We start from the raw sequence: 18,992 nt of genomic DNA on the forward strand, positions 1-18,992 counted from the left end.
TTAACTAACTATTTAATTACAACATCTATTATTAGGAGAGGGATTATGAATCTAAAAACTTATCTAAAAGTCATCTTTAAAAATCTTTGGAAAACTCTCTTATTTAATATTTTTCTTGAAAGGAACCCAGTAATAGTGTCGGACTGATTATGACGTAAAAAAATTATCCAATGAGAGGCCATTATTGACCAAAATGGTAAAATTTATAGTGGCCTCTCATTGGCTAATTATTTTTTTACGTCATAATCAGTCCGACACTTTTACTGGGTTCCTTGAAAGCACTTCAAACAGAATTACAAACATAAAAACGGTGGGATAATTAACCTCTATTGTCTTATTCCTTTTACACTAAATATTTAAGTAGCCTGTTTTCTGTAGGTCTGGCTTTTATGTATGGGCATGTCCAATAAGATCTTGTAAACGACTGAACCAATCGTTTAACAATAGCAAGGGCAGGTTGTAATTATTTTACGGGGATGGGGGGATCTTAACCCAATAGTAGGAAATAAATTCACACCCTACCCCCATAAAAAAGAAATTTTCAATTTAGAAATCATAATGTATTCTAAGGAAATAAAACTTGCAATAGGCTGAAATAACGATTCCCCAATTCCATCCTCTTTACCTTATCCCCCTCCCTTCCCACTGGATGAACAAACTGACCAATAAACGAGTTCCATGTTATCGAGCTAAATTGACGAAAATGTTTCCCCTGTCATAATATCCTTGTAAATTCTACATATATCTATTTAGATAGTATTGTTTATTAAATAAAAATGTTGCTTAATATTGGCAGAAGGACACCAGTTTTTATTCTTAATTAACTTAATCTAGTATTACAATCCTGGGGAGAGAGATGTGTTTTAGAAGAAAATAAACTATTTTCTCGTATTCATTCGAATCCGGTGGATAGGAACCGGTTTTCATCCATACGAAAAAACTATGTCTAGCATCGAATCATATCCAGCTTTCTACGAATATAAAAATGTACAATCATAAGATTAAAACCAGTTTTTTTAGCCGGTGCCTTCGGCACCTCGGGGCTAAAAAAACTTGTTTTAATCTCATAATTGTACATTCTATATCCGCGGAAAGCCGTTTATAATACGATACGAGAAATAACTATTCTCGTATTCATTCGAATCCGGTGGATAGGAACCGGTTCTCATCCATACGAAAAAACTATGTCTAGCATCGAATCATATCCAGCTTTCTACGAATAAAAAAATGTACAATCATAAGATTAAAACCAGTTTTTTTAGCCGGTGCCTTCGGCACCTCGGGGCTAAAAGAACTTGTTTTAATCTCATAATTGTACATTCTATATCCGCGGAAAGCCGTTTATAATACGAAGCGAGAAATAACTATTCCAGCATGACTTCAGTATGGATTAGAACCGTTTCTCAGACATTTTGAAAAGTCATGTATGACATCGTATTACAGACAATTTTCCACAATTATAAAAATAAAAATCAGAAAATTTATACCAGTTTTGTTAGTCACGAGATTTTAATCTTAAAATGTTTCATTTTAATATCCTCGGCAAGCTGTCTATAATACGATGCGAACTATAACCGGCTTATTTGAGTAGTAAGTTTTTTCAATAAATTAAATCAATTGAGTTCTACATATCTAGGGAAGATTAACATAGGTCCTAGGATGACTTTAGGTTTTAGGTTATTTTATATCTTATGATTCAAAGCCTCGCATGCTAGGGACGGCTTGTCAGGGATAGTTATTTATCGCATTTTTCCGTGGATAGTAAAATGAAAACTTTTGAGGTTGGTGTTAAATTCATATTTTTTCATGGATATGCATTTTTGTTCAATACTGGTTCTAATTCAGCGGATATTATTATTATTGATGATGGAACATAGACATTAATATTCATGACAAATCGATTTTTTTATTCGTTGGCTGTCTGTCCGATTAGCGAAATTTTCTTGGCAAAATATGTATATTATTTTACTAAAATTCCTTATACGCTGGGGTTAAGCCACTTACACTCTCTCTTGAATAAGAAAAATAGAAAGACCTTGTTAAATGCTATGTATTTCTATTTTATTAGAGAAACAGTATAAGGTTTCTAAAAATTAAAATATGAATGAATTTATTATGTTTATGAAAAAGAAGCAGTATATTTGAATGTGTCTGTACAGAAATCTCGCTAACTTCTGAACTTTTATTTTTCTCCTTTACAGTATAGCTTCTCATATTTAGGTCCTCAAAGTTTTTTAACTGTATTAGAAGGGTAACGACACACTCCCAAGAGTAATCGACCCTATAAAAAAAAAAATTAAAAAGACACGTTTTTCTTTATTCAAAATTAAAAGTGGATGATCGACATTCCAAGCTTAATGTATAAAAGATTCTTTTTTTATCAAAAGTCTCGGGTTTCGTGACAACGCCTCTTATGGGGCGTTTCGTCGTATATTCACTGTAGCTTTTGATAAGTTTTTTAGGTTGGGTTAGGTTAAGTTTGGTTCGGTGATTACCCCGCAGGGTTAGATTCCACTGCAGGGGCTAGAAATATAAGAAAAGCTACAGTGAAATACGACGAAAAATCGTCCGAAATATCTTTTGTTACTTCACCAATAATATTTTTTCACGCGAACAAAAGTCTTTTACCATATTTTATTAAGGTAAAGAAAGACATATTATTGTGTAGAATTGACAGATTTCAATTACCCAACCCATAAGACAATAAATCTATCTTTCTATCTAACTTTATATATCTGGGTTTTAATCAATTAATCTAACTGTTTATTTGAATATTAAATATTTATTTGTTCTTAAAATAAGATAAAATTTTTTATTTGAATATTAAATATTTATTTGTTCTTAAAATAATTGATAAAACTGTTTTTCTCATGTGTTTGAATCAACCAATCAAGATTTTGTTTTAAAGTATCCACATGACTTCTAACTTTCTCTTATTTCTGATATTGTTTTATTTGTTAAATCTTTTATATCCCGTTTTTATCAATTTCAACCAATAGAATAGTGTTCTATAAATCTTTCATTGAAAAAGCTCAATTTAAATCATGTAATGCTATATACAAACATACATATATACACTAGTGGTTATGCCTTTAGAAGCCTCTAGGGTTACTAAAGTTGGGTTTCAATTTACGAATTAAAAGAAAGAAAATTTTGGCATGAGCAATGCTTTTTAGGGGCGATTTCTCTTAGAAAGGTGGAAATACCCTACCCCAAAATAGTATAAAACCTTTCCTATAATTAACTATTTAAACCTTCACTGTAAAGAAAATCGGTTCAGCGGGAAGCTAGATTATTGGCTATTGGTAGAAAAAAATATCACTACTTTTTATAATAAGATGTATTTACATCTGTAATTTATAACCTTGATGAAACACAGAACCATTTTTCATTAACCATATCAGGGACATTAATATCCAAAATAAATTTAATTAAACACTTTTCTGGATAAAAATTGTAGAATGTCTATCCTTGTTTATAATGTTGAGTCTAATAAACTATGTTGAAGATGTTTTCTACCAGCTAATTGTATCCTTTACATCATTCTAGAAAGTTCAGGAATTAAGCAATAGTAATATTACAAAAAAAAGATTTTATATAGTCAGTAAATTTATCTTCTAAATATTTAAGGAATAATGAATAAATAAATATCTTGATATAAATAAATACTTTGAAGATATTTTTTTAGAATTAATTCAAATTCAACTAAAAAGCTCAGGAATTTAGGAATTGAAAAAGAAAATTACAAAAACTAAAATTTTGCAGTTAATTTGTCTTGTAGTCATACCATTAAAGGATTAAATAATTATTTATATTCTTACACTTCAGACAGCTTTCCACAGATATTAAAATGAAAAATTACAAGCTTAGAACCAGTTTTATGTTTTTTTATTTTATTCTAATATTTGTGTAAAATTGTCTGCAATGTGATGCTATATATGATTTGTCAGTATGGCTGGGAACCGGTTATATCAAACAGTTTTTTCAGGCAATACTGGAAAACACCTTGATCCCTTTCACCCTGGTTAAATCCGTGTAAACAATATGTCTGTCTGCCAAATTTTCACTTTCATGATCTCTTTCTCCCTGGTTAAACCAGATAAACAATATGTCTGTCTGTCAAATTTTCACTTTCTTATCTCTTTCTCCGTGGTTAAATCCATGTAAATAATATGTCTGTCTGCCAAATTTTCACTTTCATGATCTCTTTCTCCCTGGTTAAATCTGTGTAAACAATATGTCTGTCTGTCAAATTTTCACTTTCATGATCTCTTTCTCCCTGGTTAAATCCGTGTAAACAATATGTCTGTCTGCCAAATTTTCACTTTCATGATCTCTTTCTCCCTGGTTAAACCAGATAAACAATATGTCTGTCTGTCAAATTTTCACTTCCTTATCTCTTTCTCCGTGGTTAAATCCATGTAAATAATATGTCTGTCTGCCAAATTTTCACTTTCTTATCTTCTTCTCCCTGGTTTAATCCATGTAAATAATATATCTGTCTGCCAAATTTTCACTTTCATGATCTCTTTCTCCCTTGGTTAAATCCGTGTGAACAATATGTCTGTCTGCCAAATTTCAACTTTCATGATCCCTTTTTTCACCATGGTTAAATCCGTATAAACACTATGTTTTTCTGCCAAATTTTCACTTTCTTATCTCTTTCTCCGTGGTTAAATCCATGTAAATAATATGTCTGTCTGCCAAATTTTCACTTTCTTATCTTCTTCTCCCTGGTTTAATCCATGTAAATAATATATCTGTCTGCCAAATTTTCACTTTCATGATCTCTTTCTCCCTGGTTAAATCCGTGTAAACAATATGTCTGTCTGCCAAATTTTCACTTTCATGATCTCTTTCTCCCTGGTTAAACCAGATAAACAATATGTCTGTCTGTCAAATTTTCACTTCCTTATCTCTTTCTCCGTGGTTAAATCCATGTAAATAATATGTCTGTCTGCCAAATTTTCACTTTCTTATCTTCTTCTCCCTGGTTTAATCCATGTAAATAATATATCTGTCTGCCAAATTTTCACTTTCATGATCTCTTTCTCCCTTGGTTAAATCTGTGTAAACAATATGTCTGTCTGCCAAATTTCAACTTTCATGATCCCTTTTTTCACCATGGTTAAATCCGTATAAACACTATGTTTTTCTGCCAAATTTTCACTTTCTTATCTCTTTCTCCCTGGTTAAATTCGTGTAAACAATATGTCTGTCTGCCAAATTTTCACTTTCATGATCTCTTTCTCCCTGGTTAAACCCGATAAACAATATGTATGTCTGCCAAATTTTCACTTTCATGATCCCTTTTTCACCATGGTTAAATCTGTATAAATCCGTTTTTCTGCCTCATTTTTACATTAATGATCCCTTTCTCCGTGGTTAAATCCGTGTAAACAATATGTCTGTCTGCCAAATTTTCACTTTCATGATCCCTTTCTCCCTGATTAAATCCGTGTAAACAATATCTCTGTAAGCTAAATTTTTACATTCATGATCTCTTTCTCCCTGGTTAAATCTGTGTAAACAATATGTCTGTCTGTCAAATTTTCACTTTCATGATCTCTTTCTCCCTGGTTAAATCCGTGTAAACAATATGTCTGTCTGTCAAATTTTCACTTTCATGATCTCTTTCTCCCTGGTTAAATCCATGTAAATAATATGTCTGTCTGCCAAATTTTCACTTTCTTATCCCTTTTCTTTTTCACAAAAACAATGACAAGGAAACGGATTGTAAAAAAATAATTCCTAGAAGAGTACCAGTAAATAATTTTAATTTAGTAACATTTATTTATTAACAAGGATAATTACGATTATGTCTAGTTGTGAAGCTGTTGAAAATTCTTGGCAAAATATATGGCCAAAAATTAAGTTTAAAAAAAAAGAATATTGTAAACAAGGATGACAACATCCATAAGTAGCGAAGCACAAAAAATCGTCGATTGGAATACGTAGATCTAAAAGGTTTTTACTAAAATCAAGAATAGATTTATTGGATAAAATAAACATGAAACCTTGTTTTATTTTGCATGATGACGATGGTCAAAGTAAAGTATATTAAAGATGCTCATAACAATGGGAAAAATTATTTTGATACAGATATCCCATAAAAGTTTGAAAATTGCATCAAAATATACAAAGATATGGAGAAATATGTAAAACATATAAAAATAGCCAAAAACCTGATAAAAGGCAGTCTGGCCGTCATGGTTGTTTTATTAAAATGACAAAAAATTTAATTTTTAAATCCTTAACTTAAAAAAATTGGAAAATCGGACCATATACACTAAAGATATGGAAAAAAGTGTTAAATATATAAAAATAGCCTAAAACCTGCTAAAAGGGGGTCATCTCAAAAAACGCCTATCTCAGAAAACGCCTATCTCAAAAAACGCCTATCTCAGAAAACGCCTATCTCAAAAAACGCCCATCTCAGAAAACGCCTATCTCAAAAAACGCCCATCTCAGAAAACGCCTTTCTCAAAAAACGCCTTTTTCATAAAATGCCCACTACATACTACTACAATACTTGTCATTCATGATCTTTTACTTAAAACACAAATAAACAGTTACCAAATCAACCACTTAATAAACTATGTACAAAGATGGATAAAATGGTAAACTAAGAGTAGCTGCTATATTAAGAAAATAGGGATAGTTTAAATAAATGGGAGAAAATTATTGTAGGGAACACATTGGAGGAAAGGGTTTAATTATTGAAGCTAATTCAAAAGTACATCATTTTTGAATCTGGTAAAAATAAGAAGGAATATAGGGAAAAGATATTAAAATAAAGGCAGTCTGGCCGTCATGGTTATTTTGTTTAAAAGACGGGAAATTTAATTTTGATATATATAACTGAAAAATTTTGAAAATCAGACTATAAACACTGAAGATATGGAGAAAAATGTTAAATATATAAAAAAAAACAGCCGAAAACCTGCTAAAAAGGCAGTCTGGCCGTCATGGTTGTTTTCTTTAAAAGACGGAAAATTTAATTTTGATATCTATAACTGAAAAAATTTTGAAAATCGGACCAAAAACACTGAAGATATGGAGAAAAATGTGAAAAATATAAAAATAGCCTAAAACCTGCTGAAAAGGCAGTCTGGCCGTCATGGTTGTTCCTTTAAACGACGGGAAATTTAATTTTGATATCTGTAACTGAAAAAATTTTGAAAATCGGACCATAAACACTGAAGATATGGAGAAAAATGTGAAAAATATAAAAATAGCCTAAAACCTGCTAAAAATCGGTCCGAACGCCAATGATGTTTTATAGTCAATTGTGTTCCTTAGTGATGGGAATGTTGTCAAAAAAATTTTGTCTTTTATAGGAGCTGAGTAAATCCCATTCCCCCCATAGCGTTACGGACTGACGGACGGACGGACGGACAAAGTGAATTATAGAGTAGCTTCGCTACTAAAAAAAAAGAGAAAAAGTAAGAGGATATAATCAGTAAGAGAAGGGGATATTAGTATGGTTGTTACACTAAATACTAAAATACTAAAATATCTATTACATGAGATCAAACTGACAATATGTTTACAAATAAAATATTTTATTAATTATTACTATTGTTGTATATTGTAAATCATGATGATTATGGTCGGGTTCATAAAAGGTATGATCCATGTGATCCAGATTCCAAGAAGGCATGTAAGCTATCCACTGTTACAAGGAAAGCTTGCCTGTAAAGCTGGTTCCGGAATAGAGTATTAATGGTGATGTTGTTGTCAGGAGTGGTGGCTCGGTGGTGGCCCAAGCAGGACAAGGTGGGTTGGTTCAGGTATAGAAGTATTAAACTATAGTAGTCACGTATGATGTTAATAATAATATTTGTTGGTAAAAAATTTAGTATGGTGTTCTCTATCTTTAACAAAAGTACAAAAATTTATATCGAATTTAACAGGTAATCCTTTACTTTTTCAAGTTTAGAATTCTATTAGTTTCAAGATTTTAAAATCATTAGGGAACTCGTTATAAACACGAGGGAAATTAAACAAAGGGTGTTTAAAAAATGAAATGCATCGAACATTGGGGATGTAAAAATCATCTGTATTGCGCAGAGCATAAGTTCCACGTTGACTGTTTTGAATCCATGTGCCAGAAAAAGAAATTGGGAGTCTTTCTAATTTAAAATCAAGCATAAATTTGAATATTTTATAATTGATAAGTTCAGCTAGAGGAAGAATTTTATTTTCTTTAAACAAGGGTGGAGTGTGTTCATTGTATGAAGCTCCACTAATAATGCGTATGGCTTTTTTTGAACAATTTTTATTGGTTTTAAATATTTTTCAGGTGCAATACCTAGAATATTACAGCACTATTCAAGGTGTGATTGGACGTGAGCATTAAAACCTAATTTCATGCAATCTTTGTTCAAAATGTTTTTAACTAAATTAAGACTATACAAGGATCTAGAAATTTTTCCATGAATATGTTTACAATGTTCTGATAAATTCAAGTTGCTATCAAGATAGACACCTAACATTCTAATTGATTTAGTATCTTTATTAGGTACCATTTGTACACGAGAAATTTTAGTTATGTTAGATTCTCCTGGTGCATTATTATTTATAAACAAAGGTAGATAAATATTGCTATCATGAACAGGAAGATCAGAAAGAATATTTCTGTTTTAACTAAAGATCATAAAATAAGATTTGTTAGGGTGTATAGAAAGCTTATTTGCTTTATACCAATTAGAGAGATTATCTAAGTCTTTGTTTGCTTTAATCATAAGATCCTTTAAATTTTTTGCTGCAGTGATGGTAGAAATATCATCTGCAAACAAATCTGCAAATGCATCTGTACAATTGTGTACATCATTAACAAATATAATAAACATTAATACCCCTAATACACTTCCCTGAAAAGTAGAAATATCTATATTACAAGTGTTTTCAGAAAATTCATCCCCAATTTTTACTTTTTGTGTACGGTTTGAAAAAAAACTTTTAAACCAAGAAAGTGCAATGCCACGCACACCTGCATTTTCCAGTTTTTTGAATAAAATAAGATGCGATATACAATCAAAACATTTTTCTACATCCATGAAGAGCCCTAAAGCTATATTTCCTTTGTTTAAATTATCAGAAATGTGGTTAATAAAATCAATGACTGCATGATTTGTTGATCTATGTTTTAAAAATCCATATTGATGGGAGTAGAAAAAATTATTTTTATCAAGAAAATTTGTTAATCTGTCATTTACAATTTTCTCAAAGACTTTTGAAATACTATCTGTTATTGTTACGCCTTGGTGACATGACATATCTTTCATATCACCAGACTTAAAAATTGGTATAATTTTAGACATTTTGAATATTTCTGGATAAATACCAGTTTGAGCTGAAAGTGTAAATATATGACTCAATGCAGCAGCTATAGGACAAGCAATGAATTGTAATAATTCGGTAGAAATTTCATTCATATCTTGAGACTTTTTCTTTTTTAACATAAAAATGTAATATATGACATCAAGCCTAGTTATAGGTCCAAGAAAAAATGAGTTTCTTATAGGAGGGGGGAGGTAATCAGAAAAATGAGTTGAAGACTCTGCGGTATTTTTTCAGCGACTTTTTTACCTACATTAGAAAAGTGTAAATTAAAGTGATTTGCCATTTCTTTGTTTTCTGTGATTAACTGATCATCTACTAAAATTGGTCCTATAGAGTTCTGGTTGGAAACATTATTCATGTTTTCATTTATTATTTTCCAGATTTTTTTAGAGTCTCCACTTGCTGTCGCAATTTCGCTATTAAAAAGAAGTTGTTTTGATTTCCTAATCAGAGATATATAAACATTTCTATATTTTTTATACTTATTTTTATTCTCCTCAGTAGGGCGGAGTTTAGCTTTGTTAGCAAGCTTAATCTTCCTCCTTCTACTTTTTAACAATCCCAGTGTCATAAATTTATTGATTGGTTTGTATTTACTGTTGACTTTTTCAATTTTTAATGGAAAGCAAATATTGAAAATTTCGCTAAAAGTGTGATGAAAATTATTTGCTGCAATATTGGGATCATTAGATTGAAGTACATTATTCCATGTTTGTTCTTGCAATTTTGCTTTGAACACTTCTTTATTTGCCAATGAAAAGTCTCTATAATGACGAGGGATATTTTTTTTCTTAGGACCTTTTTTGAGATTGATGTCAATGAAAGGATGAAAATGATCTGAAATACTATCAATAAAAATTCCAGAGCTTGTTATATCATTACAATTATCTGAGGTAAAAATATGATCGATTAATGTGTGGGATTCACCACTAATACGAGTAGCTTTACTAATAATTTGATGAAATCCAAAAGATGAAAGTAAATCTGTAAATAAAGTAGAGTTTTCATCATTATTATATTTTAAAAGATCAATGTTGCTATCAGTAAAAAAATAAATGGGAATTGAATACTTAGAAAGGGTTTCCAAGTGTTCATACAAATAATTAAAAAATTGGTCAAGTTGCTCTTTATTGGTCAAAGTAGAATGGGTGTTAGGCCTATATAAGCTGATAGCAATGAATTTTTTTACTTTAGGTATATCTATCTTGACAGCGCATGATTCATAAATATTTTCAATAAATTTAGATTCTTTCTTTAACTTTTCTGAATGAAAATTTTTATTTACATAGATTCCAGCCCCACCCCCCTGGCCTATCTTTCTTGATTCATGGAAAAATTTAAATCCTTTTACATTATTAAATGAATGATCAGAATTCCAAATTTCTTGGCAACAAATAAGACTAGGATGAATTGATTTTGCTCCCATATCATCAATAAGGTTAGTAATTGCAGTAAATTTAGCTCTAAGAGATTGACAATTAATAGACATACAAAAAGAATTTTTTTTAGATAGACTGTTAGATAAAGTATCAATATTGACATATTTACATTCTGGCATAATATCTCTAAACTGTTCAAGAAAAGGATTATTGTTAATAAGATCTAAATCTTGGTTAGAGTTAAGATAATTGAGAACACCATAACTATTATCATAATTGACTACCATAATAAAAAACAACTATACCCGGACCCACTTTGTTTCTGCCAGCTGCCACCACACAGCCGCTCCATTCCAACTTCATCTCCTTACAACTAAAAATAAGAACAGTTAGATTTAAATTTGCATACATATATAGATATAAATATAAATAAAAAAAAACAACTAAAAACTACGATATAAAAAAACACTTTAAAAAGTGCGCAATGTTAAAGTGCTAAAAATGCATAATATGTAAACTAAAGTATGAATACTTATAACTAAATATTTATGGAAAAAAATATAGATTAATGTTAGAAAAGGAAATTTAATGTAGTTAGGATTTGAGGTAAAACATAAGTGTATTAATAAGACGGCTGTAATCAAAGATAAAATCTCAAAATTGTGAAAAATTATTGATGTAGTATATTGTCAATATCATTAATATTAATTTCATTAGAATTATTCAAATTTCTGGCTGTTAATACTGCTGGGGAAGGTCCCTTCAAAAGAGTGGAATTTTGGCGTGTCGATGGTTTTTTACCAGTCTGCTTGACTTGCTTTTTCGCCCCCTTTCCTTTGTTCTTGGCATCAAAATCTGCTTTTTGGGCAGCGGCTTTAACAAGGATCACTTCATTAGAATCTAGGACACATTCTACACTGTAAACAAATTTTGCAATACCTGTAGCAGCGTCCTTGTCCTTAACCATAGTAAACTTGATTCTTCCATCAATAGTCCAGACCTTGAACACCCTCTCGTCCCCTCCAAGTCTGGTCAGCACCTTGTGGTTCAATCTTGTCAGGTCAGGACTTGCAGAAAAACGCTCGATACCCGCGGTTATCTCTGCAGCAGTTGGGGAAGGCATAAATTCTCTTTTAAGTTTTAAAAACAAGTTTCTCTGCCATCTTTTTGAAAAACGGATGATTATGGGCCGCGGCAACAAAACGTTTTGGTCATGTCTGGACGGCATTTGGCGGCCAATAAAATGGCCGTTCTCTAGGAGATTGTACCAGGCAGGAACTTATGGCAAAACTCTGGGGGAAGCCTTAGATAATACAGGTTTCAAAACACGGTTGTAGACTGTAGTCATGCAAGCAACGTCTAGGCCAAGCTCTTCAATGTCGGTTCCAGACACAGAAACACCATAGAACCGCAATGTCCAATTTCTGCAGTACTGCTCGCGGTCATTGTCATTAATCATACAGTGATCTTTGTTCTCGTCCAGAAGGGCTTATAAATTTTGTACTGTTTGTTGCAGGCTTTTAAATTCAGCATCAGATACAGGCATGGTGATAGATGAAAATAATTCACAGTAAATATAATTATAAGTTAATTGTTAAGAATAACTTTAAATTGTTTATGTTAGTAAGAGTATTTATAACAATAATATGTTAGCACAGTAACAATGCACGGTGGTAACTAACTAGACATATAGCTAGCGTGTGCGTGTGTGTAAAGTTTGTACAGCTTATTAAACAAGCGGTCAAAATGGACAGTTGCTATGGAGCTAGGGGTTGAGGAGTAAAATGAAAACACAACCTTCTGTCTTGAAAACTAATACACAACTAATAGTTTTATATTAATGTTTAAATTTTTTGGTTTATGATTTTGGGACTTTTATTGTATCATCATCGGGGATGTACATTAATTTATCGGCCAATGTCTTATCCCTTTAGATCTCTGGGATAAAATATAAGAACATAAATATTTTGTATAAAGGTAACAATTGAATTTTCCTGGACATTTTGATACACAAAATCTTTTATTTTTTTCTTCAAACAACGAAACGTATTGCTCTTAGTTTTTAAGGGAAGATGCACAATAGTCATAACAATGACTATGTCAATCGTCACTCAATTATATTTTTTATAGTTTGTTTGACCACATACTTTTGTTAGCTTTTAATTTGCATCCATTTTACTAAATAATATAGCAATTAGATTAGATTAATTTAAGATATCTTAAATTTGTTAGTCAAAATGCAGTTGCAATTTTTTTTTAAAATCACCAGTTATAGAGCAGCTGTGCTACTATAGACACCCCACATGCATATTTTTTCTTAGTGAATTGTTAGTACCTATATAATGCTTTTTTGCTTTTTATCATAATTATTTGTTATCAAAGTTAGGTTTAAATGTTTTACCCTTAAAGAATGTTTTATCATATACTTATTTTGTTTGTTTTTTTTCCAGATGCGATTGATAATGAGTATTTTTTACTTGAAATATATTTCGGAATGATGAAGTAGACTTTTTTCCTTTTAAATTGGGTTGAGAAAGATTTATAACTGAATAGTTTCTTAATTTATTGGTTATCTTAATGTCACCGGAAGGTTCATGCTACAGTCTCGGATGCAATTTAGGGAGGGAGAGGACGTTAGGCTTTGACACTAGCCCCCAAAGTTTTATAATAATGTTTTCTTATTTGTTGACTAAAAAACTTTGGGGACCTTTACTGATTTTTGATTGGTTGGTTTATTAAGTTGAGTGTCCAAGCGTTTTAACCGCTAAATGTAATCTACAGAAGAGGTAATTATATGTATCATCATTGGGCATGTACATACATAAATCTATCAGCCATTGCTTTATCCCTTTAGATCCCTAGGTAAAAAACATATGGTTGGAATTAAATTTAAATTCAATAAATTGGTACAATTTTCCCAGAATTGTTAAGGGAAATGACAATGGATGATTAATTTATGTATTACTTTAAATGATGATAAACAAAATTACCTCCTTAGTAAATTAAAATTATTGGTTGAAAAGTCGGAACCTACTAATAAAAAGTAAATATAAGTACCCAAAGTTTTTGACAAATAGGAAACGTTGTTATAAAACTTTGGGTACTAGAGCAATTAGAGGTCCAATGTCCTCTCATTTTCTGGTTTTTTCTTGCACCTTCTTTTTCAATTGATACTTATTATTCAGCGGAATATTTTATGACAAACTTTTACAATATTGTTGTTGTTCTTAGCTTTGACAATCTTTTATCCAGGGAAACATGGTCAGAAGTTAAAAATGGTATCTATTGCTGCTTCGCCAAGTGCGTCACATTAATTAGCAGGAGTAATGGGAATAAACAACAGGCGTAACTTATTACCTTGCAGAGTTAAGACATTCCGACAAAGGTCTTGTCATTTAAAGGTTTGTAGTGACTTAACCTAATGGCTAATACCCTGTGATTGAAAAGACTGTCCTTAGTTAACTGTAGTTGTTGGACCTGACGTAATAGTGTCATAATTAATTGGATATTGCATCAGATTTTCAACAACTCTAATAAATTGGTACTTACAGCTGGCTAATATAACGATACCCCCATCAACTTCTTTAATCCCTTCCCCTCCTATGAGAGGAAGGTGCTGACATATAAATTAGGACTATTGTATCAACTTATATTGACGTCAAACTTATCCCTGTCATAATATCCACGTATATTATATCCATTTACCCATAGTTCTATCCATGTATCCATGAAGAATCTTTTTCCGGTTTGTTAAACAAAGCATACAACAATGTGACATGATGTATGTAATCTTAGCCCGTTTCCATAAATATTTTACAATTGTGTGTCACACTAGATTTATAGGCAATGATTTTCTTCTTATAAACTGTTATATTACTATTTTTTCGATAAAGGGAATTTTTTTAGGTAATCTAAATAAGAGGTAAAAAAAGACAGTGTAGGTAAGTTGTAGAAAGTAATGGAATAGTTATTTATCGCATCGTATTTCGCTTTTCGCGGATATTATTGTAGTATTTGTGGAAAATTGTCTGAAATACGGTTTTTTAGTATGGATGAGAACCAGTTCTAATCTTGTGGATATTAATCGGTTTCGAAGTCATACTTTAAAATATTTGATTGAAGAGCGTGCCGCTTTTTGTTATAAACAAGTATGACAAAATCAATAAATGTATAAGAATAGATTAATAGTCCAGATAACAACATGGATAGTGTTCGGGTTCTTTTTATTCTGCCAGCAAATTCCTTTCTGCTCCTTTGGAGCGACTTTGCTGTGTTAATTTTCCGACGCTCATGGCTGACACAACCCAATCTTTCCCGATTTTGTATAATTTTTACGGAACACGATTCCAGTGACGTCATATTTTTCTTTCCCGAAAAAGGGAAGGGGGGAAGAAAAAAAGAGATGGGAGTAAAGAGGGTTTTCCCTCATCTCTTTTGAAGAGATTTTCTTCCCCCCTTCCCTTTTTTGGGAAAGAAAAATATGACGTCACTGGAATCGTGTTCCGTAAAAATTATACAAAATCGGGAAAGATTGGGTTGTGTCCTCATGGCTAATATTCAAAGACCCAATTAAATGTCGGCACATGGTCCACAGGGAGGTGACATACATTTACAGGAGATCTTCGCCAAAAAAAATCTGCTCTCTACAATAAATAGCAGCTGAGAAATTAACTTTTCCCCCATTCAGTTTTTTTTTCAAGACGGGCGTACAGACGGACAAACATTATGAATTATAGAGTAGCTTCGTTTCTAAAAATGTTTTGTCCTAATATACCTGCATTGACATGATATTTATGTCTACTTATGATGCTTTTGTCTTTTCTTTAACTTTACTTTTCCCATTATTATATATTATTCTAGTTGGTTCGCCCTAAGCCTCTAGAGGAGGGCAGGAGAGTAGCCTAAAACCATAACAATTAATTTATAGAGCCTCGCCGTAAAATACAATCTATTCGGACCAGCAATTTCCGATATCTTTGCCTTCAGACAAAAAAACCTTACTACTTTATATTATAGGATAAATGTGCAATTAATAGTAAGAGGTCAAGTAACGGGATATCTTTCTGTGTGTTTTAGCTTGAGTAACACCCAGTAGCCAAACAACTCCGAAGATGAGCGAATAAACTTTCAAAAAACAGTAGTGAGGCTTTAAGTAATTCACTTTGTTTGCCTTTCAGTTATTATGTAACTCTCTAAGACAAATGTGATTTTTTCGGCTGCTTTTGAAGATAGACATCTTACGTGTTTAATAAATATTCTATTCACATGGCACACGCGCATCTGGTTTTGTACGTTTGTGTGTCAATCATTCTTCAAAAGACATAAACTTAGTTTCTAAAACTTCCATGATTTTCATTGAGTTTATTCTCTCAATTTCCTTTAAAACTTAAATCAACTGAACAGCTACTCTTTAACTCATTTGTTCGTTTGTTCATTCCATGATTTTCGTGCTTCGCTACTTATGGATGTTGTCATCCTTGTTCTCTTATTACTATTAGAATTTGATATTTCTTATCTGAATTATTTACATGACAAGCAAACAGTTTGAATTGACAAATACAAACAAAGATTAGATAATACTTTATGTATTAGCCGACTTAAAAACAATAAATTAACAAGGATGACAACAATCATTACAGCAAAGCTAAACAAGTCAGACAAACAAACCTTTAAAAGTGTATGTATAATGTGTATCTGCCGCAAATATTAAGGGAATTGGATAATTTTATCAAATAACAAAAATTCAAATAATAAGGGAGGAGCTGGTTATCAGACAAGCTCCAACAGGTACTTTGTGGGAAAGCAAAAAAAAAATATTTTCAGCTTCCCAACTAAAATAAATGTATATAATATTGTAAAATTTGTAAGTTTAAGTTTAGGTAAATGTAAAGTTAAGGCTTCAAACGGTGTGACTCAAAATTTAAACAAGTTGAGTGCAACATTTATTCTGCATCTTATCTAAAATGAAAAAAAAACATGATTATATTTCCTTATATAAAAGTGATTGTCTATTTATCTATGAACTTATGTGTATATACCATAAGATCTCGCTAACCGCTGGATCGTTTTGCTTCCCCTTTACAAGGAATGTTATACCTCCACCCTCCCAAAAATCTCCACTGAAACAAGGATGACAACATCCATAAAAGCGAAGCACTGAAACGGTACGACAAACGGACATTAACACTTGTATAGTGTTAGAACTTAATTATCATAATATAAATTTATAAGAGTCAAAGCAAAATTGTAAGTAAATTTGTTGAAAAACTGCTTGATACAGGAAAATTTTTATGGACATACTTACATTTTTAGGACTTGATTAAAGAGTTGCTTCGCTTAATACATTATACTTTGTTGTCCCAGGAATCAATATACCAAAAATCAGATCAATCCGATGATTAGATCACATAAAAATTTGTTTTTAAAAAAGTAAATAAATCAACATGTTTAAAATGGACGTACGGACATTTTGGTAATGATTATAGAGTTGCTACGCTTTCTAAATCGTACCTAATTACTAAAGGAATCACCATGCAAATTTGAAATCGATAGGACAGTTCTAACATGCCTAAATTAACGGAAAAGGCTATCCGTTACGGACGTACGGACGGACGGACGGACGTACGGACGGACCGACCCTAATTATAGAAAAGCTTCGCTTTTAAAAAAAATAATAGAAAAGAAAAGAAAGTAAAGGGTTGACAATATCCCAAGTGCCCCTAGAAACGTCGAGGGGCGTAGTAAGAATTATTATTCTTTAGTTGTTTTTTCTGAGTGTCACTCATCAATGAATTAGTGATTATATTTTACAATACTCAAAAATTATCTTTATAGCCTAAAACATGACCAAAGTCCCAAATGGGCAGCCTCTTGAATAGAAATTTAATCATTAAATACAAACCAATAATATTGAAAAATAGAGCGTATTAAATGTGCGCACTTTTGGAGTCTCCCCCGATCAAAGGAGAAGTGTATATATACACTTACAATGGATAAATAACCTAAACATATCAGACATACATCAAGGTATAACCAAATAGTTTTATTGGCATTTCTACTATTAGGGTCAGGATGTCCGTCTGTATGTCTGCCTGGAACGGTTAACTCTTTTCGTTAATTTAGACATGTTAAAATTGTCCTATTGATTTAAGATTTGCATGATGATTCCTATAACAGTTACGTACGATTTCGGAAGCGTAGCAACTCTATATTCGTTACCAGAATGTCCGTATGTTCATTTAAAACACGATGATTTTTAACAATGTCTTTTATATGAGATAATTATTAATTCATCTGATTTTTGGAATACTGATTCCTGTTACAACATGGTACAATGTTATAAGCGAGCCATTCTATAATCAAGTCCTAAATATGTAAGTATGTAATTAAACAGTATCCTTTATTTTGCATTTTCGCATCTAATGTACTTACAATTTTGTTTAGACTCATATATTTATAACCTGCTTTTTTAGTTCTGACAGTTTGAAATTGTGAATGTTCGTTTCTCCTACTGTTTCAGAGCTTTGCTTTCATGGATGTTTTCATCCTTGTTAATCCTAAATATTGAACATAATTTTTATTACTGAATAATTCTACAATTCGTTTATCCTAAAAACCCATACATCCTATGAAAAGAAATATATTCTAAGGAATTGATTTTGTAAACACTACAGCTAAAGATTTTTAAAAAACTAGATAATGGATGTAGAATACGTGGATATTATGACAGGGGGAAAATTGTCGTCGTTTAGGTTAATAACATGGATATCAATTATTGGTCAGTTCGCTCATCCAGAAGGAGAGGAGGGGATGGGGTAAAGGAGGTGGATGGGGTAAATGAGGTGGATAGGGTAAAGTTGGGGGATTATTATTTTAGCCAGCTACCAGCTTCAGTTTATTGGAGCACATGATAATCTTGTGTAAGATCCAAGTAATGATAAAAGTAAAACAGGGATTTCTTTCATTGATAACAATGTCAATATGCTTATAAAATTAGTATTTTTTTATTATTCTTCTAAGGGAAAAATTATCCCTTATCGCTGGAGGCCTCTGGAAGAATGTATAAACCTAATCCTACTGAAATTTTCCAAGTTTTGTATTGGTCCTGTTAAGTTAGACCAAATTAGTTTAGATATTTTTGTAGGCTTCACTCGAATATTTTGTTTAACAACAAAGCTTTTCTACATAATGCTACATATAGCAATGTTAATTTGCCATGTTAAAATCGTCCTATCGATTTTGAACTTTGCATGGGGAGTTTTGTTA

The 18,992-nt window shown here is 31.5% G+C and overlaps 1 protein-coding gene across 1 annotated transcript; it reads right to left on the reverse strand.

The window, feature by feature from the left end:
* Positions 1–10,141: 10,141 nt before the first annotated feature.
* On the reverse strand, positions 10,142–12,406 carry LOC145331849 (uncharacterized). Its single transcript, XM_080176698.1, has 2 exons — positions 11,667–12,406; positions 10,142–11,100 (listed from the first exon to the last, which is right to left on the reverse strand). The coding sequence occupies exons 1-2, from the start codon at positions 11,953–11,955 to the stop codon at positions 11,087–11,089; spliced, it is 303 nt and encodes a 100-aa protein (XP_080032824.1). The 5' UTR covers positions 11,956–12,406; the 3' UTR covers positions 10,142–11,086.
* Positions 12,407–18,992: the final 6,586 nt, after the last annotated feature.

Source organism: Acartia tonsa, chromosome 11 (genome assembly GCF_053477335.1).
Source record: "Acartia tonsa isolate MP-2025a chromosome 11, ASM5347733v1, whole genome shotgun sequence".
In the NCBI taxonomy this organism is placed as follows: domain Eukaryota; kingdom Metazoa; phylum Arthropoda; class Copepoda; order Calanoida; family Acartiidae; genus Acartia; species Acartia tonsa.